This window comes from Solea solea, chromosome 21 (assembly GCF_958295425.1).
Source record: "Solea solea chromosome 21, fSolSol10.1, whole genome shotgun sequence".
Taxonomy (NCBI): Eukaryota; Metazoa; Chordata; class Actinopteri; order Pleuronectiformes; family Soleidae; genus Solea; species Solea solea.
In genome coordinates this window covers 4,044,079-4,068,878 of record NC_081154.1, presented here as the reverse complement: position 1 = coordinate 4,068,878, position 24,800 = coordinate 4,044,079, and the positions used below count along the sequence as shown (strand labels likewise).

At 39.4% G+C, this 24,800-nt stretch overlaps 2 protein-coding genes across 3 annotated transcripts; both read right to left on the bottom strand.

Moving 5' to 3' along the window:
• Window positions 1-328: 328 nt before the first annotated feature.
• Window positions 329-17,265, bottom strand: sap30bp (SAP30 binding protein). 2 transcript variants are annotated; one of them, XM_058621931.1, is made up of 10 exons: window positions 17,135-17,265; window positions 15,219-15,328; window positions 14,559-14,603; window positions 10,816-10,855; window positions 6,473-6,561; window positions 4,463-4,554; window positions 4,209-4,321; window positions 4,066-4,124; window positions 2,471-2,561; window positions 329-1,005 (listed from the first exon to the last, which is right to left on the bottom strand). In XM_058621931.1, exons 1-10 carry the CDS (start codon window positions 17,226-17,228, stop codon window positions 824-826), a joined length of 915 nt encoding a protein of 304 aa, XP_058477914.1. In that variant the 5' UTR covers window positions 17,229-17,265; the 3' UTR covers window positions 329-823. The 2 variants fall into 2 exon arrangements, with proteins under 2 accessions (XP_058477914.1, XP_058477915.1); XM_058621932.1 differs by having other exon boundaries at window positions 329-1,002.
• Window positions 17,266-19,041: 1,776 nt separating this feature from the next.
• On the bottom strand, window positions 19,042-20,909 carry smim5 (small integral membrane protein 5). The gene is made up of 2 exons (XM_058621492.1): window positions 20,613-20,909; window positions 19,042-19,675 (listed from the first exon to the last, which is right to left on the bottom strand). Exons 1-2 carry the CDS (start codon window positions 20,728-20,730, stop codon window positions 19,566-19,568), a joined length of 228 nt encoding a protein of 75 aa, XP_058477475.1. The 5' UTR covers window positions 20,731-20,909; the 3' UTR covers window positions 19,042-19,565.
• Between the last annotated feature and the right edge of the window lie 3,891 nt (window positions 20,910-24,800).

Sequence of the window (24,800 nt, the reverse complement as noted above, 5' to 3'; positions counted from 1 at the left end):
AATTGCAATATAAAAGTGGAATGTATGAACTAATGTCTCCACATAGCTTTGTAACATACCAACATGGGCCATTGTCCTTCTGTGTCTGGTATCAGCAGATTCCCACAAATTCTAATAATTTTAGGGCTGAAAGTTTCAAATATTTTGATACTTTGCTCCATATAACAAGAAAATTAATTTGTGGACAAAACATGACATTTGAGAACATCATCATTTCAAAGGTTTTGGAAACATCAATCAATCGAGATTGAAAATAAGCACAAGTTGCAGCCCTAAATAATTTATTTGAATTCAACCCCAAAATAGAAAAAAAGACAATTAATCTAACTGAAAAGGCAACATCTAAACCATTTATTCGCCATCAATACATACCGTATGTACAAGTGTAAAAAAAATCTTCAGAGCTGAGACGACCTGCTGACGGAGGGAAACAAAAAGCTGAATAACAATAAAATGATGGACTCACAGTTGAGGGTGGTGTGAAAATACTGTACCAGTACTATGGATATAAAAATAAACATAATTCAGATATTTCTTTGACGGTGTGTTTTTGGATCCTTTTTTCCTCATTTGGTCAATGTCATGTTCATGGTGACACTACGGTAAAAAGAAAAGAAATGAGATGGACACGCATCATCAGATTTAGTGATGCTACAGTGCAGAAACAATCCCAGAGATAAAAGGCAGTTAAGTCTCAGTCCATGTGTAGCAGGGTTTGTATGTGGCTTCTAAAAATGACACGTGTCCATCATGTCCATTTGTCCACGCCCTGCTTGTTCTCACGTGTGTGAAATGGGCGTCTTACTTAAAAAAGGAAACACGTTCACTGCTTTGCTTTCTTCAGGATGGTGCCGACCGCGGAGATGACTGTGGTTTTGGTGCCGCTGGCGGTGGTGGTCACCGAGACGACGGCGGGCAGGTTGGCGGTGGTGGTGATGAGGGTGGGCTGGGCCAGGGTCACAGGGATCGCAGAGTCCCACTTGCTTTTCCGCTTCTGGGCTTCTGCTGGGGAGAGTGAACATGTGAGTGAATTCACGGCGCGGCACGTTTGACTTGTGCACACATACAGCACGTGTGCATGCAGATGTTTGCTGTACACACTCATGCCAGAGGTTTTACTCCACTGATCTACATTCAGACCTGGTATTTACATCCATTGACAGTAGCCATGTTCATAATTTACAGGTGAAAAGATTTACGCCGTTTACGCGGACGCAAAATTTAATTATCTGATTCCATTTTGACTAATTGTCCAGAAGTGGAAGCAGAAGAAGAAGTCTGCTCTTGCCCTCACTGTCCACTTTCCGTTTAATTTTAGGAGTGAAAATACAGCAGTAACAAAACACTAATTTCACGTTAACCTTGATCAGACACTAAATCAGGAAGTCACGATCCGATCGACTGTTTATATGAACACAGATCTGAGTGACAATCGGCATATACCAGCACTCTCCTTCGGAATAAAACTAGTTTCCGAATGGGCTTTATCGGATCAGAATTTTCCAATTGGCACGCGTATAGGATATATTTTTGTTTGGATTATTTGTGTCCATGTAAACACAGCTACTGATTCACTCATACTCACACAGAATTGAATAAAAAGCATTCAGGATCATCACATTAGGCTTTACTGAAATTAACACTCAGTATGTTTACGTGACACTAGGAAAAAAGACTTTTAAAAGACAAGTTAACATGTTAGTCCACCTGAAATTGCACTAAACCAAATTTCTCAAAATCTGACGATTGAACTAATGAACCAAACTATGAAAAATGTTTATCCGGCATTCAAACATATGTTAACGTTCAACAGTAAAATGTGACTGTTATTGATAGAGTTAAAAATGTTCGGTGGCAAGAACAAAAACAGAGAACACCACAATCAGAAAAATGTGAAATGATGATTATCAGGTGATGATTTTAAAACCCTGAGTTTGTCCGAGTGTGTCTGTGGCATCTTTAAAGTCCTGAAAACATATTCCAGTTTGTTAGTATGTGTGATAGGAGTCCCACATCTACACACTTTCTATTATCCTGCATAATATTTCTGTATTTCTCCCTTTTCCTTGTGGCTGTGTTTGTATTTATGTCCACCAGCTTAGCGACATCTCCTCCAAAATGTGGGCGACAGCTGTCGGCTCATTTATATATATATATGCTGTCAAGCTGTTGCTCACACCACACCCAGAGTCCTGATGAGGGAAGTTAAACTTGTCATAAATCACATCTACATTTAGTTCCCCCAACTTAAAAATGTGAATGTTGCTTATTTAGTCAAATATTTCAGGATTAAGGAGCTATAAATAACAAGCTCACAGTTAGCTGACGGGCTGTGTGACAGCATTCGGTTCACACTTGTGCCTTTGCTGAAGTGTTGTGTAAATGTTAAAGAGTTTTGACCCAGTAACATTGACTTTTCCAAACACAAACACGACATGAAGCATTAGTTTTGCTATGGTGGTTGTTTTACCTGTGGCTGTGGTGTTGGTGCTGTTGCTGGTGGTGGATGCTGACGTGTTGGAGGGGTTGGCGCCCTTCTTCGTGCCCGTGACAAACTCAATCTATGACAAACAGAATATTATTAGGTTTTTTTTTTTGTTTTTTTTTAAATCAATACTGCTGATACTGTTTGGTGTGTATGTTTTATTGTTAACAACCAGGACAAGCTGCTAAAAAAGATTGAGGATCTAAGGGGGTGGTTGGTCCTTAAGGGCATATCAACAGTATTTGTGGTGTGTGTTTAAGCTGGCGACCGGGGCGTACGCCTGATTCATACTCTGTCATCTACATTTTTAAATGTGTCAAGCAACAAAAAAGGGTTTATAAGCGTTTCCTCTCCTGACACATACCAGTAAAACACATATTCCTTTTTTGCTGCACAGTGCGATTGGTTGGCACCGTCTTCGTGTAGAGGTTTGAATCCAACAGTCGAACCAAAACATATTCACTTTGTTGCTATCTATTTTTAAACTGTACCTCTGTTTCTTATGCTCCTTGTTAATTCTAAATCTTTTCATCCAAAATTATTATCTAGTAGAACTATATCATATTGAGCCATTGTCAAAACAAAGCAGCACATACATACACACACACACACATATACATATATACATATATATATATATATATATATATATATATATATACACATATACACATATATATATATATATATATATATATATATATATATATATATATATATACATATATATATATATATATATATATATACACACACACACATATACATATATACACATATACATACACACACACACACACAAATAACATGAGGACAAACTAATCTGGAAGAGCCAGGTGGAGGATGGCGATCGCATTAGTTCTTCTAACTGTATTCACAGATCTTAAATGTCAGGTTTTACCTTTATTTTGACGTATTTTCTTTACCTTGCTTTGTGTTTTACAACGACTGCAAGGTTTTTATTTTGCTATTTATATTCTGTGACTTATACTGGACCATTCTGCCCTTTTGCCAGAGAAAAGACTTCCCTGTGGTGAAAATAAAGTATATGTGAGTGAAGGGAAAGACACGCCGTCTGGTTTCATTCTTGCACTGCTCTCCCCGCATACCACCGAGTACATTTCACTAAGTGGCTTCTGTAACGTGCATGTTCATTCAAGTCCACTGTCTGAGCGATGCTGCAGCTGCAGCGTCTGATAAGAGCAGCATGTGTCACGATGTTCTTAGACCACGTGTGCCTGTTTCTAACACCTGACACCGTGTTATTCACCTCGCAACGATCGATTCAGAGGAGAAATAACAGGAGCAAAAAATAGCTCAGCACTCTCTTTTGAGCTGTTTGTGTTCACCTGGAAACACGGTGGTGCCAAACACAGGCTCAGGTGTAGAGCGGCACTGGCCTCGGCCTGTGGTGCTGACACAGGAGCAGCACTTGGCAGTGTTTGTTTGTGCATGTGTGTGTGTGTGATGAAGGACACACGGTAGAAAATAAGTGCAGCTGGTGGAGACTTGCCCCCCTGACGCAACTCAGAAGAGAAGCGTCAGCAGAATAATCCACTTTCCTAAAATCTGAGCCTCACCTTTGTGCGCTCCTTCTTGGCTTTCTCCAGTTTGTCCATTTCCACTTTCTGGGCTTTAGCTGTAAGGGATAAAAAAAAAAAAGTGAGTGTGGAGCTGGAAACACACAGAACTGTGAAGAAGATACGAAAAAACAGCAGCTCACCCAGAGATTCATAATAGGAGTCTTCTGACCAGCCATGAGGATCAAACATATCTTTAGGGTAGTTGGTTCCAAGTTCATCTATACCACAGAACTGAATGAGCTTCTCGTAAATACTGAAAGAAAAGGAAAAAAAAATCTGATAAGACATTTTTGTTTGTGGACAGAGAAAATTAAGTCCTGTTAACCCGTTAATTAGCGTTTACATGTGGTATTATGTGCGTGTGTTTGTTTGTTTGATTTGGGAGTGATGATACCTTGGGTTTCTAAACTCTTTCTTTTGCTGGATGTGGTTGTTTATGTCGAAATCTCCGTGGAGCTTCCTCTCATACAGCTTGTGGATCTTCTCCTGCAAGCAAACAAACAACACAAATTGAATGAATGAAGAGCAGGTTGAGAAGAAACAACTCTGCTTTAACTCCTCACATTTGGCACAACAGGCCATCAGTGTTGAGTATCTATACTGCCGAGTCCGTGGTCGAGTGTGAAAGGGGCCATTGTATATTAAGTGTCTGTTGATGCCACTAGGAAATATTTGACAACCAGGTTCAACAATGCCACAGGGAGCTGGCAGATGTAAGCAGGACGGTGATAAACGAGGCCAAAAGTGGAGCGAGACGAAAGAGGATATTTGAGATAATATCGACTCATTATCCTGTCAAAAAGTAATTTCTGCTCCTGCGCTGCATTTGCTTGGGTTTAGGCACAAGATCTGCTCAGTTAAAACGTAATCTATCTTGTAAACAAACATACTCACAAAATCCCACTGAACAACTCAACAGCGTTTACTTCCCATTTAAGGATTTGTTGTTGATTTTGACGGGAAACTGAAGACGTGTGAAGACGAGATTGTATGTTAAAAAGTTACGATATAAAATTAATTTAAAGTAAAAGGTTTGCAAAAATGATTTTCAAATATATAATTCTACATCATTTACCTCCCCGTTTCTTCTTCTTCTTCACACTTTCTACATTTCTTGAGCTTTACCTCAAACCAGCATTCAGTGTAAAACCAGTAACAGGATCTAGTTAGAAATGTCAAATAACAAACTTGTAGTCTATGTAGTGGTTTGATCTTATTTCATTTTCAAATTGTACAAAAAAAAAAAAACAATCAACAATAACCCTTTCATTTCATAAAGATTAACATAGATAAATAAGTTCGTCTGCATCAAATTCACTTCATGTAAAGACCAACATATATCCTATTGTTGCTTGGGAGGAGCTTGAGCCACAAAGTTTGGTTTTCTTGAAAACTCAATCTCGGTCTGAGCTGAATGAACTAGCAGCTGGTGGGATGTTCTCATCCTGACGTCACAACTCAAATTTAAGAGCTTTTTAGAAACTGACACACAACGGATGCAACTGAGTAGTGGGCGAAATTGCACAAAAAACGCCAAGTAGCTGTAAAAATATGTTTCAATTGCTTTCTAAATGCAAGCGTGTGTCCACAGCCCGAGGGCTGGGATATTATCAAGGCCTGGTTTGACGTGATTCATTAGTTGTTCATCTGGTAAATAGGTGGGGTGAGGGAAGGTGGTGTTGGTGGTGGTGGTTGTCAGCCCAGAGGGGAGACTGCTGAGCTGTTCACTTACTTAAGTCAGCTGTGTGCCCTAACCTGCCTGGGCTCCTCACAGTGGAGTTAACCGAAGCGTATGAATAGACAAGAGCAGCGCTGGTGATTCCACACTCGCAGGAGACGACACCGTGCGCTGCTTTAATTACAGGGGTGAGTCTCAGGATTTATGTAGCTACGGGAATTTATTTTCTGAGCCCAGAGGGAACAAGTGAAAATTGTTAATTATTCACTTGGATGCAGTACCACCTTGATGATTTACCTTACACTGAGGTCGAGGTTGCTGTTCAAAGTGAAATTTTTCAACACTTGACCTTGACCTTAAAAATTCTGCACTGCAAAACAGTTTGAAAAGAGGAGTACAGAGTGTACATGTGCTTATGAAACCAATTTGTTCCTTTAGGAGATGATGATAATGAGTGTTCATCATTTTAGTGGGATGAATGTGCAACATGGAAAATGTTTATTCAGCATGAAAAAAATGAGCCAACGGACTTGCTAAAACACGACACGCTGGAACCAGGCAATTCCATCTAGCTTACAAACCCCCCCCACAAACCCTTGACATGCGTCTGCTTAGCAGGCACCAATGTGGCCACATTAAAAAAACAGCTTGCACGAGCTGAGGGCAGCTGTAGATTTATATACATCTTGGTGGGGAAATGTTTTACGACAGTGGAGGAGTGTCTACCTGTAGTTGGCTGGAGCAGCGTCCAGGAGGTTCCGGGGGGATCCTGATCTCATCAGGCGACATGCTCCTCACCTTCTCTGAGAATAGAGCTGGTGAGAAGACAGAGACGTAAACATGAGCCCACATACGTATGTGCTTGCAAGTCTTAACCTGCAGAAAATCAAGTCAGAACCTGAAAACAAAAACACTTTTGCATTTGAGCTAATTGAGTAGATAAGACTTGAGAGAGAGGTTTGGATATGGATATAAACATGAAACAAAAGGTTCAGTGTGTATGTATTAGTTGGGCAAATATTGTGGGCGAATTCCTGAGCATCCTGCTGTTTATCACAATGCTGAGTGGGTGCCATTGGGTTTTATAGGGCAGCATGGTATGAGGAGTGCATGTTCTGATCAGGGCAGGGCAGGGCGTGGCTGCTGTTGGGGCTTGTAAGAAGAAGGGAGGCTCCACTCTCCCCCCACCCCACCACCACCCCACTGACTCCTTCCCTCCCTTGGGATCCTCCCTTGTTTTGCTCTCTGTGCTTTTACTGACTTGGGGCCAGGCATTCTTCAGTGTCACTCTGTATCCCAGTCAGACAGATAGTCCTGCGAGTCATTCAACAGTCAATCATACTCTGCATGTGTGCTGCAAGCAGTTTGCTCTGTGCGTGCGTGCGCACACGCGTCTGCAGATCCTCTACAAGTAAAAACCTGACTGGACAAGAGCAGATCACTCTGTTCTCTTCTTGGACCTGCTCAACATTTCATCTTACAAAACCAAAGAGGAAAATTCCACACTTGCAAAGTGTGAAACAAATGTTGTCAACAGCCTTCACTTGAGGTTTTGATTTCCAATAGTTCTGAGGAAGGCTTCTGCTGATTGTGGTCCATTAGCTGATATGATATGTCTTAACTTCAGCATTCCTTGAGTCACCATCTACAACCAAGTATCATCTCAAACACTAACAATGTGGAATTCCTGCTCAGGGTTGAATTATTTCTCTAGGCATAAATATCACTGACACAGGGTGATGGCATCTGCAACTGTGCCACAGCAGTTCCTCTCTTCAGAATCTTTACAGTTTTCCTCAGGAGCACAAATTCACCCTGATCCGTCTGAAAAGTCATAGGGGAAGCAGTACCTCTACCCTCAGTACTGCTCCACTTTGTTTACAACCCACACCGAGGAGGAGCTCGCCACTGCCTTTGTTGACTAGACACATTAGTTAAACTAAGCAGGTCCGGTATGCAGCTTTACATTGACATGCAGAATAAATGGGCATGTAACTAGTTTGTACAACCTCTATTTTAAATCACTGAAAACACCGTAGCAACCGCAAACAATGAAAACCTGACAAGACAAGTCTGATGAGTCACTGGTGTTTCGGTAAACTCTCTCTCTCTATCACACAAACACTGTCGCAGCCAATTACACGCTGCGGCTGCAACAAGGGTTTAGCATTGTTAAAGCTTGATGATCTGCTCTTGACAATGGGGGAGATTTACTCGATGCTTGTTGGATAAACTCTAATTTAAACACCAAAATAAAAGACACTACAGCCTCCGCAGTGGCAGTCGGGTATAAATATCCCTGTTTGAAATTCATCTTATGTAGAACAGTCAGCAAGAACATGGGAAAGACGGACAGAGAAAGAGATTATGCTCAAAGTTTCCATTTGGACTTCCCAAAAAACAGGCCCCGAGTCACAAAGTCACAATCTGTGCCCAGAGGGTCTTTGTGGACAGACAGTCTTTCCCTTCAGTGGAAGGACAAAGGGCCGTCTTCAGCCTGCTGACAAGAGGCCCTTTTGCCAGATGCACTGTGACATTTACTGACAGACGACACAGAGGAGACGAGCTCCGCTGCAGGAATGTCAAGAGTCCAGGGCCCGAGCTGTGACTCACACTCTGTGCCACTACAGTGCACCGATGTTAGGATGGAGGCTGTGAGCCGATCGGCTACAGCTGCAGATGCCTCTACAGTGGAGGAGGTGGAGGTTACTGCACAATGACGGAATGCAAGGATTTAAAAAAAAAAAAAAGGAAAGAAAAACAATTTCATTTTCTTTCAAGCTGTCAGCTTGCTCTATAGCAACGATTCCCAAAGTGTAGGCAATGGCCCCCTGGTGGGCTGTGACGCTACTGCAGATGGGCCATCATGTGGTAATAAATACAAATATTAGTTTTTAGGAATAAATTATTAAGCTTGGGTTTGTCAACCTTCTTCCATATGTCACCAATTTAATTGACGTTGATGCAGTGTGTGTGTATGAAACTTTCCACTTTCCAGAAACATAATCTTTCATTTGTTAATCAAACAATTTCCCCCCCGGGGATTAATAAAGTATTCTGATTCTTATTTGGTGGGTGATCACAGCTAACATAAGAATTCATCATGTGCTATGCTGGGCCTGATAGAGCAATGGTTGCAATGGAAAATCTGTGCGATTAAAAGATTTCTTGGGCCATCAGACTCTTACGGAGTATTAGGGCCAGCCAAAAAAAAAAAAAACAGCCAAAAAAAAAAAAATCCGACACAAGGGGAAAAAGCAGGCAAAGAAAAAAATAAAGTCAGACATAAAAATAAATAAATTTAGAAAATATCAAAGCACTATAGACGATGGCCATGGCTGCCTCTACAGACGTGTCGATTAAGTGGTACTTCAGAATCGGCTATAACAATAAGGAAATTCTCTCTCTTTTGGCTCATACACACAGTGTGGTGATACGTATTAGGACGCTGAAGAGACTGTGTCGGACACTTGGTTTGTTCAGGAGGAAAAACATACAAACTTGGAGGAGGTGGCCACATTCATACAAAATGAAATAGCTGGAAGGGGGCAGATGCAGGGTACCGATGGTTGCACCTGCATGCAATCCAGAGAGGGTATGTTGTATCGCGAGATACAATAAGGCAACTGATCAAGTTGCTTGATCCTGTCGGTGTGGAGCTCAGACAGACGCGGTGTCTGAGACGCAGACACTACCGCACCAGAAAATCACCTTCACACTCCACGTCCGGCCAGCTGCTGCCATGGAGCCGTCTTTTTTTTTTCGCATGGCTTTTTTTTTCTTGTGTCGGAATGTTTTTGTTTTTTTTCTTGTGCCGGATTTTTTATTTTTTTGGCTGGCCCTAATACTCCTTCATAGACTTTAAATCAGGCAGTCGTGATCTTAATTTATTTATATTTTTTTTTAACTTTTGCAACCTATGTAAAAATTTGGTTATGGTTATATGCGTAACCATACAGCGGGCAAGAAAACTTCACTATCAACAGTTTGTGATCCAACATGCTGGTGCATAAAAAGGCCGCTCCCTGTATCACTCACTTCCTGTAGGATATAAAAGTCCTCTTATTCACAAACACACCTGTACAGGTCAGTCATTACTCATTAACCACTGGTTAGCACTTCATAACCCACCTTCCACTGGCCTTTATAACTCACCAGGGGCAAGTAAGTGATTCATACACAACGCCGTAACACCCATCTTACACGATGACAAGTAAAAGCCTGATCATTTATTCTACTCTCATATACACATGTTTTATTGTGCACAAAATCATCACGCTACTCTTCATTTGTATTAGGACTGAACAATTCATTGTATTTATTCAAAGTACAATAAATACGGTTGAATTGGAAATTATACAATAATTGCATCAATTGCAAGGATCAAAACCTGTAGTTTTGTAGTCATTTTAAATCTTTTACACAAAGAATACTGAACTGCAGCTTTTGTTAAAAGTTCAGGGGGAAAAATTGACATTACATTTTTCCACAAATCACTCATAATTTTTGTTATTATTTACAAATTTAAAGCTAATTTGTAGTGACTTCCTCCGTCTTTGACATTAAGCCTTAAGCCTATTGTCACCTATAAAGAATGATGCATCACAAAATACTGTATCGTTAGTGTGGGTCCATTTTTTAAGAAAAGCTGTGTGTGACAGTGTAGTTGAATAATACCCTCAAGTATCAAATGTGCATTTTGGGCAAATATTTATTTAATATTTATATTTAGTATATGTGGAAAAACAAGCCAGGACAAGAACGCCTTGAATGAATTATTATAAATAACTCACATTACGAAGAATTAAATGTATAAGACCGACCATGTACATTGAAATAAATGACCATGTCTGCGGGTGCAGTAGTGTGGCTCAGTGATTTCATGGTTTCTGGACACAGATGAAGGTTATATATATATATCTTAGGACACATTTATTAAAAGGGTGAATTCATTGCTGGCTTTGGTATTTTCATGAAAATCATTGAGGACAAGCACCAGCTTTGACCTTTAAGAGTTGGTTGTGTGTCTGTGTGTTTGAGAGAGAGAGAGAGAGAGTGTGTGTACTCACCAACAAGCTCATTGGGGTCTTTTTTTTCTGCTTCCGACATCTGTAAATAAGTAAAGGAGGGGGGTAGATGAGGAGTGAGAGAAAAGAAAGATAAACAAAGTATTTAGGATTCCTTTATGTAGGAGTAACAAACTATTCACCCATAATAACTGGAACTATGGACAGATAAAGATGACATAATTGTTGACCATGGTCTCAGCTTGGGTTATAAATTATAAATTACAGGGTATTTATAAGTGTGGTAAAACTGTCCCAACAGTCAGAACCCAAGGTGAGGAAAAGCTGGAAACAAAGCTTCATTCCATTAGTTCTGGAAACACCACAAATCACAGCTGTAAAAGCAGCAGCAGAGAGCACAGAATAGAAGAAGCAGACAGGGGAATAGTTTCTAAGAAGCACAAACATCAGAACAGTAAATCTAGGCAGTCTTCAGTGAATGCTCCGGCTCAGCGGCAGGAGGAGGAGGAGACATGTACAACCTCTAAAATATGCCGCCTGTTGTGCCAGCAATGTGGGCAAAACACAGGTCCAACACACACGAACAGTGCCGTTATTCACAGGAATCACATTGTCACCTAGCAACTGCACAGAGACATCAAAGAATTGTCCTGAAATGGGGGGGGGGGGGGGGGGGGGGGGGGTGCGAGTGGACAGAAGCACAGTGGAGCCTGTCGACACAAATCCAAGTAAATACCATTTAACCTGCTGTTTGAGACACAGCCAACAAATTCGAGATAATTTCACTGATTCTGCAACGAAAGTTTCTTTGCCCATTTGGCTGCCCTCCTCACAGTAGTGTCAGAGGTCACACTATGCAAAAGAACTGCAGCACTGGAGCAGTGTCCAGTGCTGCAGCTCTTTTTTTTTTTTTTTTTACAGAGAACTTGCATTAACCTGTATTTCCTGTAATTCAAAGTCTAAGCTGCTTTAAGTGAAACCTGGCAACATCAGAAAGAATTAAACAAAAATAATAAAGTAAAATTCAGTACAAGTGTGGTAGATTAAGTGCTTTAAGTGTCTTTGTGACCAACTGTTGTTTACATGATAAGAAAAATCCTACAGCCCTGCGCAATGTTTTTTGACCACCTTTCGATTAGCAATGCTAATGATGACCATGCAGTATCATCATCACTTCATTGGAACACATCCAATAAAAACACTAAAAATAAAACAGCTTCTACAGGTTAAATGGTCAAGTATTCAGAGTGATTACTTATACTTAAATAGCACGACCCTGGCTCTCGAGTGGAACTGTGGTGGAACCCCTATTAACGTTATTGGTACTCATTTTTGTCGAGGTTTAAAAATGCCAGCTTATTCACGACATTCCTAAGCAATCATTCCAATCCAAATGGCAATGATCACACACCTCGCCAGATCATTCTCTCTGTGTGATGTTTAACTGCAGTTATGGAAATGTGAATCAACTAATGCAAACTCACAACTTATCCTCAAATAAATACATAAAATCACCATTCATACACCTCTAATACTGTATCAACAGAATGAAAAAAACCCAGATTTGCAGGATTGTTGTAGGTCTGTTATTCTACACTCTACAGACGACCCTACTCCACATGTCCACGTTTTCACTAGAGCTGAAACTATTACTCTAAATTAATCGTCAACTATTTTGATAATCGATTGATCAACATTTTTTAATGTTTTCTGACATTTTATGGAATTAACGATTACTCGATTAATCATGAAAATGATCGATAGTTGCAGCTCTAGTTTTCACATTTTCACGGGTGAGAGATGCTCCTTAACAAAGATTTTACTTAGTTTATTAGTGCATAAATGCAAAATTAGTAGATTAGATTGTGAACCTCTGCCTCATTTTCATCCAGCACCACAAAGGCTAACCTAAATATGCCAACATGCCCCATGAGAACCATGTTCAACATCTCAGTTATCCATGTCTATATGCTAACAGGGTAGATATGAATGCTTGTACATTGTCAGGTACTTGGTCATAAACAGGATAAGCCCAACTGTGACCCGATGATGGCAGCGGAAAAGGTACAGGAGTTGGTCCGAAATTATTAATTCTTCTCCACCAGTGAGCTCAAACATCTGTGTCCTATTCCAGAGTAATCTAACCTGACATGGCAGATGGTTTTGTTACACCGGAGGCATCTGGAAAGGCTTCGTTTGAAATTTTAAAAAAAGGCAAGTGCTTTTATAAAAGAAGATACTTGGCACACAACTGAAGTATCCGTTTATCACAGTTGGTGAAGTTTTGGGAGAGTTTTGTTGCCCCCTTTTCCAATATCTGGAAAAACCAAGATCATCATTTAACAGCAAAACAAAGACATTTTGGGGATGAAACAATAAATAAAAACTGAGGGTTGGGTTGTTTAATCTGTTGATTATTTTCTCGAATCATCGAATATGGAGCAAAGAAATATTTGCAAAGTTTAATGCCTTTAATGTAGAAATAGATTAATAATCCATGAATCATAGCAGCCCTAGATCATTTGGTCAGGATCAAAGTCTGAATGACGAACCAGCCAGTTTACTCACTCACCAACAGACTAATAAAGATGAATTGAGAACTCAACAGCTCTGCCATCATCAAATTGTAAAGTGCAATTACTAAGGCTGTGTTTAAAAACTCGATTTCCTAATTACAACTCGACAACTCCACTGAACTGAAGACACCGCCAACCAAGCCTCAAGGCAAATGGCAGGTTTCATTTTGCCTTTAGAAACTTAAAATAAAGAACATCGAGACAAAGGTTATTTTATTATCTGAGAATCTTTCATATCCAAGCAGAATTGGGATCGTGACTGAAACATCGCCAACTGAATCAGCATTAAATCAAATTCAGTCAAATAATACCAGGACGTTGTGAATCTTGATCACATTGGTTAGCGCCACATGTAGCCCTCAAAAGGAATAATAGTAATTAAGTGGAAAACTGAATAAGAAGTGACAATCATTTTCACTCTTATTGCATAAACTGCCAAAACTGTTGTTAATGAGCATTTCTCTGCTGCTATAAGTCAGAAAACATAATTGTATGACACGAGTCAGTCAACAATCACAGAAATGTATATAATATATAATACAATAGTTATTAAAAGGTGTTGTGAAAGGTAAAGTAAAAAAATATTGTTTCCTTGACTTCACTGTTGGTCAACGCACTGTTGTGCAACCATCACACACCATATCACAACTTCCTATGAGACTTTATGAAAAACGGGATCAGTCAGAGACTGTAAAAACCAAAGCTTCATCCTGCACTTAAACTGTTTCTGCTTGTTGGGTTTGTGACTCACTCTTACATTAGTGACCTGTGCCAAACAACACAGCAGAAGAGAGCTGGCATGCTGTCCAGCTCACAAACACACACACACACATACACACACAGGGTGGGGTTAGTATGGTACATCCGTGCAGGTCCAAGCAGCTCGCTCTGATGAGCACCACTGTTGGTCCTGCACTTCACTCCAGACGAGGTTCATGACACATGAAAATGTTTCGGTCCAGCAACTTGGAACAAACTGTCCAAGCCACTGACCTGATCTCATCTACATGAAGTTCCTCATTTGTTATTTGGACATTGGGCATTCTCTAAACCACAGCACCATCTAGTGCACATGCTTTTTCATTGCAAGTGGTGAATGGTGTTTTAAAAGAGCTACTGGTTTTTTGTTAGTGACAGAAATGAGAATTTAATCAAGTTCGGTCAGTTTCCCAATCTAATCGATCCCACACCAGACGGGTGTCCAAATACCTCAACATCATCTGCGTCCCTCCCCTCGTCAGATTCTTCCATTTCCTATAAAAACAAAAATGCAGGGGGTTAACGTCATAAGGGACAAAGGGACAGACAAGGAGTGTTGAAAGCAGCAGAACACGATAGATGACAACCAACACCCAACAATGGACTGCAAAAGGGTTCAAGCTTTACAATTCTGTTGTCTGGAGCCCAAGATTGATCGACTTTTCTTTGATTAAAATATTGTTACACTATTTTTTGTTTTAATTGGCACAACCATAATCTTAGATGTAACTTTAAGGTGTTTTCTTGTGTGCAATGGTGGGTCACACATCAGAAATGAGAGATGATAATAAAATGTACTCTTTTTTTATGTTTGGACATGTATCAAGGCTTTGCAGTAGCCACCGAGCAATAAAAAAAAAGCATTGTCAAGCGTGAAAGCCGACCAACAGGTGCAAACATTCTGATTTACTGTTTTTTTTTTTTACCCCTGATTGTAAATATAATGCAACTAAGACATTGTTTTAACCCCATCAGTCTGCTCACATTGCATCTACTGCAATGTGTCTCAAAAACACCCCCCCGCTGCACTCTAAACTCTATCACTAAAAATATGCCAAACACCAAGTTGTCAGTGGTTCTGTAAAAACGAAAACTTTCTTAAATACAAACCGAGTTGCTTTCTCTACTTTCTTCATCGCCATAGTCCTTGTCATCTAGATCCTCTGTTCGGTTCAGGTCATCCTCGTTATAGTGATACACCAGTGCCCCAACATGACCTCCTGGTGACAGACAAAAAGAAATGAAGAGGCACACAGTCAGGTAACTACAAAAGGGAGATATATATATATATATAGAGAGAGAGAGAGAGAGAGAGATCTATAGATATAGATATGTGTGATATATACAGTAGATACACATATCTATATATCACACATATGTATATCTATATATCTATTTCTTTTGTTAAGATTTGATATCCTGGGCATTTCCTGGTGTTTATCACCAATTCCTAATAAAATTATCAGTCTAATTATTTCATTGTCATAGCTACTGCTATTATATTGTAAAAATGTCTTTGTTGTTGAAAAATAATGGTTATTGTAACATCTGTCTCTCTTCTAGGGATGGGCAAAAATATTGATTTGGTGATATATTGTCATCCCTCCTTGTGCAATACAATAATCGATATGCCAGGGCAAACACCAATATTATAATGACTGCTCTAAAATAAGGCCACACGGTGGCCACACTCTCGCCTTGCAGCGCGAAGACCCGGTTTCGAACCCCGTATGGAACAAGGGCCTTTCTGCATGGAGTTTGCATGTTCTCCCCGTGTGTGCGTGGGTTCTCTCCGGGTTCTCCGGCTTCCTCCCACAGTCCAAAAACATGCAATGTGGGGATTAGGTAAATTGGACACTCTAAATTGACCATAGGAGTGAGTGTGAGAGTGAATGGTTGTTTGTCTCTATCTGTGTGTGGCCCTGCGATGGACTGGCGAACTGTCCAGGGTGTACCCCGCCTATCGCCCGATGTAGCTGAGATTGGCACAGCACCCCCGCGACCCTCTGGTGGAGGATAAAGCGGTAGATGATGATTGACTGATGACTGCTCTAAAATAAACAGCCTGCCAGTTTCGCTCACTGCGCGATACAACTTCATGTTTGAATGAGGGAAATTTGGGTGGAAGTTACCTGGCTAAAAACGAGGGAGTTTACGGTGGGATAACGGTGGAGAAAGATAAGTTAAGAGATGCTCCAGCCACGTTCAATTTATAGACTTGATGCACTTTGTTCTCCATGTTGTGAAAATGAAATGAGTAATCCCGCACTTTTAACCAAACGTTTGATTTTCTTCTGTTAGTCAGATATTGTGATGTATCGCAATATGATCGGCTGGCAATATATTGATTATATTGATTGATTATCACAATTGTTGTACTGGGATATTATAGGTATCGTGAACCATGCATGCATAGTGATTTCCACCCCATAAGCTTCTGTTAAAATTCCCACTATTTATCTACACTTTATATTTCTGTATTTATATGTCTCTACTCTTTGTAAATGTGATGCATTGTTTGTAATCTGATGCACTTGTTTCTGTACATGGATCCTTCCTGAGGTTTCTCCCATGTATTTTCCTTTTGTTGATTTCTTTTCCTTCACTCGATGTAAGGGTCTAATGCCACAGGGTGTCACAGACTGTAAAAATTGTAATTGTAACTGTGACGTTGTGCTATAAATACAACTGACTTGACTGGAGGTGGACGAACCTGCGAGGACCCACGTTAATTCTGATACGCTAACGTATACATACAAACAAACGCTGTGAGGATGCTCCAATAACATTATCAACATTCAAACTGGAGCACAAGTTACTTTCAACTGACAACACATTAACGTTTTTACACCCATGGCGAGAGTAAACATGGCAACAGACTGCCGAAAAAGAAAGGCCTCCGGTGAATTAAACCCGCTAGGTTAGCTAGCTTACTACTTGACGTTAGCAACCGCACGAAGCTCGCGGTAAACAGTGTTTTATCATAATGATACTATGAAAAACAAACACAAAATGATATTAATTACCTGTCTCATCTGATTCAGGGTCAGAGTCAGGATCTGTGTCGCCCCCATAGTCTACCAAAGAGGAAAGTTGAGCACTCTTTCTGGCGCCCGCCATTGCTACATGCGTCGCATAAACGACTGGACGCAGAATAATAACGTCACGGAGGTGTACTACTGCGCACGCGTCAATGAGCAGCACAGGGAAATGTAGTTTATTAAGTCTTGTGCCGGAACCGTGGCTCCACAGACGACCAAAGGAGCTTCTTCGCTTACATTGTTGTATAAAGTACCTAAAAGGCCAAGGGATACTTGAGTAAAAGTACAAGTATCTTAACAGAAAATTACTTGAAGTCATTTTTTATAATATTACTTATATATACTTTATATTACTTAAGTAAAAGTATTAAAAGTCATTTTCTGATATAGAAATGTGCTTACGTTTTAGAAGGAAAAGTATTAAAAAGTGAAAATCACAAAATCTGGTGATTTGATCCACAAATCAAAGATAGATTTGTGTTTACTAATTATTACTCGCAGAAAAAACTACACCGTATGAAGCAGATCAAACAGCAAAAACAGCAAACAAATTCTGATTTAGTGTCACATTTTATTGGAGAAATCAATATCTTACCAAACTCATACTGTACTTATATACGACATACAACTTACACTTACAATTTCTTTTTTCTTATGTAGCAATGATAATTCCAGTCCAAAATGAACCACAAAAATTCGCCATCTTGTCAACAAAGAATAGAACGTGGGTCAGGGGGTCACACATCTAGATCACTCCTTGCTTCCTTGACTTCTTTCTCATCTGCTTGTGTCTTGCAGGGCTGCGGCAGCATCCATACACCAGAGCGAAGATGACCAGAGACAGAGTTCCCAGCACAAACACTCCTATGACCACCGCACCGCCCACTGCCCACGGCTCCTGATGCATCCGACATAGGAACCTTTTCATCCAGTCGTCTGGTGACCCTGTGAGATACTGCTGCCCACACTCACTACACATAGGGGGTGAGAAACCAGAGAAAAGCTCTAATGTGATACCTTTAGCTGCCACTAATTATGCTTCATGGCTTCCACAGAGTTACATTTTCACATTTACAGTTGAAAAATGTCTCTCAAAAGTCTGTTTTTTAGGAAATAATCAGCACCAAACACACGAAAACTCACCTAACCACGTCCATGTCCGGCTAAATGATCCTCTCACAGCTCAGTGACTCCCAACAGTGAATTTTTTGAGTGTAGTGTGGTGTGTGGGGGAAAACAAAAGGCTTCAGCTACCGCTCTGATCCACTCGCAGCCCTGCAGGTATTTGAGCTCAGCTCAAACATTTCAATATCCGTGTACACAGAGGAGTCAAAACTCAAACGTCTGCTGCTGCTGCCCTGTTTTCCCCGTGTGAAGGCCACAGCAAAGTGAAAGCAATGGTTTCCTGGTTAATGTTTACTCAAAACACGGAATGGCCGAGGCATGGGTCTGACAGATAGCTGTGTAAACATCAAAGCACTGTTTTACTCATGTGATTTAAACACTATTTCAATTTAATAAGACATTATTGTTTCATGTCTTAAAATAAAAACACATCAAAGTCAGAATACCTTAAATAGATGGACATATGGAAAATGTATAATAGCTTTTTTATATAATATTGTCCAACAAAGTAAGAAAGTAAGAAAACTGATAATTTAAAATGTCTTTTTTAATATTATATATTATATACTGGTGTCAATGTCCATATTTCATATATCAAAAGGGGGGTCAAACCATGCCACAATTTTAACATACATTTTAGAATAACACAATAACAATAAAAGCAGCAGCAATAATAATAACAACAATAATAATAATAATAATAACAATAGTAATAATAATAATAATAATAATAATAATAATAATAATAATAATAATGTAATGGAGTAAATGTGTGATTTACAGGCTAAAATAGCAGCTTTATATAGATAATAAAACATAATTTTGGCTGATTGCTGGCTCAGAGCTTATACTAATATCTGTACATTTGAATTTTGAAAAAAAGTGACTTTTCAGTAACATTTATAGTATAATAAGACATGTGTAAGAACTAAAACATTTACCTTGGGGAAAAGTTGTTACATATAGTTGAACAAAAATAATAATAATAAAAATAATAATTTTATCATTGTTCTATATCAAACAATGAACTCCCTCTGATTTTACATTTGAAGATTTACAAACATTTGTACATTATATAAAATTGACCAGCAGAGGACGTACTCTCTCTTTCTGTTTCATGCACCACATCTCAGAACTAAAGGGATCAAATTAAATTCCTTCTTCATTCATTCCTTCCTTCATTTTCTTCATATTTTTCATCAAAAATAAGGGACTTTACTGACATAAAGGTCTTGTATCGTGAGAATAAAGACATGAAGGATGGATTCCGCATGTCCTCCGTCCCCCCTCTTCAGACGGGTTCAGGTTCGAGAGGCTGGACACTGGAGGAGGCCTGTTGTTTTGTCTTCTCCTGGTAGCAGCAGTAGACACAGGGCAGTATGATCATGAAGATGAACATGGCTGAAATGAGAGATGAGTACAAACTATTATTCAGTTAATCAAGTATTAATCAAGGTTTTCTGATTTTTCAGCTTCTTAAATGTGAATATTTTCTGGTTTCTTTGCTCCATATTAACAAAGGAATCATTAAAACTGAATCATTTTTGGTTTGTGGACAAAACATTCATTTTCTGACATTTTATGGATTTTACGATTACTTGATTAACCAAGAAAATAATTGACAGATTAATTGATTATGAAAAATAATCGTTAGTTGCAGCTCTACCAGTTATACAGTGTAGTAAGGAGGTTTTTAGGCCACAATACTCGTTAGTCAACTTTTACATGTTTTTTTTTTCCTTTGACAGGAAACTAACAAACAGGACATATTTTCAACACAAATTGAAACTTGAAACCAGAGCTAAACAGAGAATAATAAATATTGATTTTAATATAAGACAATTTATATTTTTCATTGCAACATCATAATGTGAAAATACATTGCTGGCCCCATGTGGTCAAACACATATCTATGGAAGAGGATTAGGGCCAAATGTTTGAAACAAATAAAAAGAAACCAGGATCCTGAGATAAAAGTCAGAATTCTATCTTTAATCTCAGAATATTGAGGAAAAAAAATCAGAATTCTGAGATTTTAAATCAATATTCTGAGATTACAGTCAGGGGGAAAAAAAAGTCAGAATGTTTTCTCAGAATTCTGACTTTAATTTCAAAAGTCAGGCTGTTTTATTTTCTTTTTCTTTTATATTTATATTATAAGCAGGGTCAGCTCTATGATAGCTGCCATTTTGGACCCCCATGTTTACTCAATAGCCCACAATAAACAAACGATTTGATGCAAACTGAAGGCTCCAACATTCTTTAAACCGTCCACTGTTCCTGGTGAGGTGATAGAAGTTCTCTACCATAAGTCTTATAGAATCAAAGAAGAACTCACCAATGAAGAGGACGACCACCACGAAAGCTCTCTGATCCAGAACATTGGCTCGTGGTAGATCCAGAAGTTTGCTCAACATCTTTTCAAGAATTTCCATCATCTCCTCTTTCACGTCCATGCTGAGCCTCAGGTGTCCAGCAGCTCACACGATAAAGGGAACAAGCGATAGATAAATAAATAAATAAATAGATAAATAAATAAGGAAAGAGGGCTTTTGTAGACCTCACACACGTCTGGACCTGAAGAAAAGGACTAGATGCTACTGAATGTAGGAAAAGTTATTTTCATAGGCAGCTCCACCCTTCACTGTACCTCCACCCTACAATTACCCCTCGTGTGGCACTGCACTGCAGTACTGTACACCCATAATAACCCTCAGACACTCACTCTAAGGCTGGGTCTCTATTCAGAGTTTGCAGCCTTGGAGGACCACATTTGGAGGCTTAAAGGTGTTAAAATGTGTCACAAGGCCTGTTCCAATTCACAAATCAACTTTTTCCACCTCTAAACACTAGTGTTGTGAATCACCAGAGACAACACAATACAATATTATCACGATATTTAAGTAACGATACAATATTATCACGATATTGCGAAATACTGAGTGTAAATGACCCAAATTGTGTCCCACTTTCACTGTGGTAGGGCGTAAGCGATGGTTTTATTTTGAAAGGGTAAAATACCGGAAATAGAAAAATACGTGACAGATGTAGGGCAAATTAAGGCTGCAAACGCACTCTTCATTGTTTGTTTAGCAGCTGTATTTGTTTTATTTTATGTTGTGTGTGTTTTGGCTCGTTTCTAATGTCGGTTAGTACTTTATAGAGCTTTATAGAGCTTCATGTTCATGTGAACGTTATGCTAGTAGCATCACTTCCTGATTATGACTTCATTAGCCTCATCCTGTGATTTGTTTTACGAGAAAGTTATTACAGTTGGTTCATATACACAATTCATTATAAGTGTTTTATTTTACACATTTTATTGCAACATTCTCATATTAAATTGTTGTTTAGTAAAATGGGTTAAGTTAAAAATATTAGAGTTTGTTTGAAATAACATTAAAAGGGTTAAAGAGGAGTTAAAGGGAGATAATACATATGTTCATGTAAGTTAATTTTTGTTTTGATTGTGTCAAACATTTAAAGTTGTCTTTATTTAACTATATACAACATAACTATTCATAACATCAACTATGTGAATAGAATAGAATAGCCTTTATTGTCGTTATTTTGTGGACAACGAAATTTGGGTGCCACTCCCTTGGTGCAAAATACAATATATAAATAACAATTTTAAAAGAGAAAATAAAAATATTAACAATAAAATAAGAATATGAAAATGTTGTTTACATTTTTCCAGAAACTATGACTATGACATTTACAAAGATGACAAAATATAGCAGCAAGATGACAAAATATAGCAGCAAGGACAAAGTGACTGAAACATCAGACTATGTGCAGCAATAACCTGAGCAGTGAGCTCCTGAAAATAAGAATAATAACAAAAAAGTTCTGTAATGTTATCAATAAGGTGAATGTGGGAACAGATGGTGACACAATTTCTGTGGAAGCGTCCAGGGCTTCCGGTTGGTGATTTACAGAGTCTGCCGCCTCTGTAGACCACGCAGGCCTCTAATAAGTGTCCTGATTTGCACTTCGATGAACATGTGTGGATGGGACATGTGTCAGACCCGACAAAGACCTGTGTCCGATACCTCAGATCATGCAGCCTCGGGAACATTTGTAACCAGTGTCCTTCCTACATGCTCAGTTTAATTATAAACCAGCAAAACTATTTTAAGTCTGGCATTTCAGGAGTGAGGCCTGTCATCATGAGAGCAGCAGCTGTGTGTGGGTGAGAGCCCAGCTGATACCAGTCAGGCTGCACAGGACTGTGACACTGCTGCGGATGACGTCCGTCTGCGTGATAAACACTGGAGATTATTGGATACATATGAGGGTTATAATTACTGTAATATGTCTATGTGAATGGGTTTTCGAGAGCCTTTTTACCAAATAAAGTGGTACAGCTGTAGTCAGCCAATCACATCCCAGCAACTCACTGCATTTAGGTATTAACGCATGGCAATAACAATGGTTGTGTTGTGAAATTCTTGTCAAAATGAGAGTTTCTTTCAATGTAAAATGTAAGACCTTTGAACATCCTGCCTTGGTGAAGTCTTACTGATGCTGCCATGCACTGTATGTTGACACACACTCATGAGCCACTTTATTAGGTACACCCTCTAACCATCGATTTTAAAGGTGATCTGCCATACTATTATCATATGCCACACTATAACATACTGTATCACACAGCTGTGTGTTCAGATCTTTACATACTAGAATAGGAAAACAATAAAAAAAAAAAATTTATTCAAAGAAAATTGACTTTTATTATATTTCCACATGTACAGGTTCAACCAAACAACATATCCATAAAAAAGTATAGTATCTCTATGATCTAACTGTAATTTTCTATTTACAATACGTACACAAATCTAATTTTCTACACTGGACCACCAGAGGGCACTCTAGTTTTCCTGCTTTATGTTTGATTCCCATTTGTTTGTCAGATTCCTGATGAATATCAACAGGGCACCAAACCACTGAATAAGTCATAACAGAGTCACTGTGTGGCATAAAAGTTCACGTCGGATTTCTCAATGAGTCTTTTCATCCTTTGCACTGTTCGGTTTTTGTTGTGGGAAAAATGATCCCACACAGATTTTCATTGTCCTCGGTGAATCTCAATTCGAGTCATGAAACATCATGGAAATGGAAACATCATGGAAATACTGTACGTCATCATCCTTCCCTTGATGAATTTAGTCTGTGTTTTTTTCTCAATAACACAGAAAACAAAAACAGCCTTGGATGGAAGAGGCCGTATGTTCTTGAAGAGTCTGTTCTCTGTCTCCTCTTCAGACAGGCTGAATTCTGGACGCCTGGTATTTTGGCTTCCCACAGCAGCAGCAGCAGCAGTGCATACAGGAGAGCAGGACCATGAAGAGAAATGTGCCTAAAAGGGAGAAACAGAAGTTCCAGAAGACACCATGGATCAGAACGTAGAGAATTATTTGTACAGAACGCAGATGGGCTTTTGGAAAAACTTCTACTACTACATAACATTCGCTGTTTCAGTAGCACATGTATGCGCTAAACAAAATTGTATCCATGCATATGTGTCTACATCATGGCTGCTGTGTTTCTGAACACCAATTTGCTCTGAAAATGCGGTTAGTTTGTGGAGGTGTGAATGCCCAACCGAACTGTGATGCGCGTCAAAGAAGGGAACTCTGGTCCACCTAAAAACGTAAGTCTTGTTTCGCTTCAAGTGAACCAAATGCAGGAAGTGGAACAACAACGCAGGGCACTGTGGGTACATCTCAGGGCATTCTGGGTAAACACAACCAAAACATACAAGCGTGTAGAACAATAGCCGTGATGCAAGTTTTCTTGTTCATTCTCTGTCTTGTCTTCTCCTTCAGTAGTTTTTGATGCAGCTCCGCCTCAGGTGAGGAGGGGAATGCGTTATTCAAAAGGTTCAGTTCATTTCACTAAAATGCGAAAGTGTGAAAGCAAACTCGGACCGGCTGAACGTTGCAACCAATTGGACTGAGTCCCCAATCGTGTTTAGATGTGAAAATGACCATAAACTCACCAACAAACAGAATGAGGACAAAGAAGGCTCCCTGCTCCAGAGGACTGGCGTGTGGGAGACCCTGCAGTTTGGTCGACAGCTTCTGAAGAATATTCATCACCTCCTCTTTGACGTCCATGTTGACTCTCAGATGTGCAGCAGATCACACGGAGAAAACTTCACACCACAACGCCTGAAAAAGACAAGATGATATGAAATGAAGGAGATCTAATAATACATTTAATTCAACAGCCCCTCTCAGCTGCTGTCCCTCCAGCAGGTGGCGCCTTCCCCTTGACTTAGTTTTCATGTGCTGACATTTGCCGGTCAGGTCTCTTATCTCACCCGTACAGTTTTGTGCAAATCAGTAAATATACAGAAAAGTTACAGGCAACCTTTTTGTTTTGTTGCTAATGCTTAATGCTAAAGATAGACGCCAAATTCAAAATGGCTGACTTCCTTTTGAGTTGAGGTCATGGTCCCAATAGACTTTTTTGTTCTTCTCGGGCTGTGACATGTTCCCACCAAGTTATGTGAAATTTG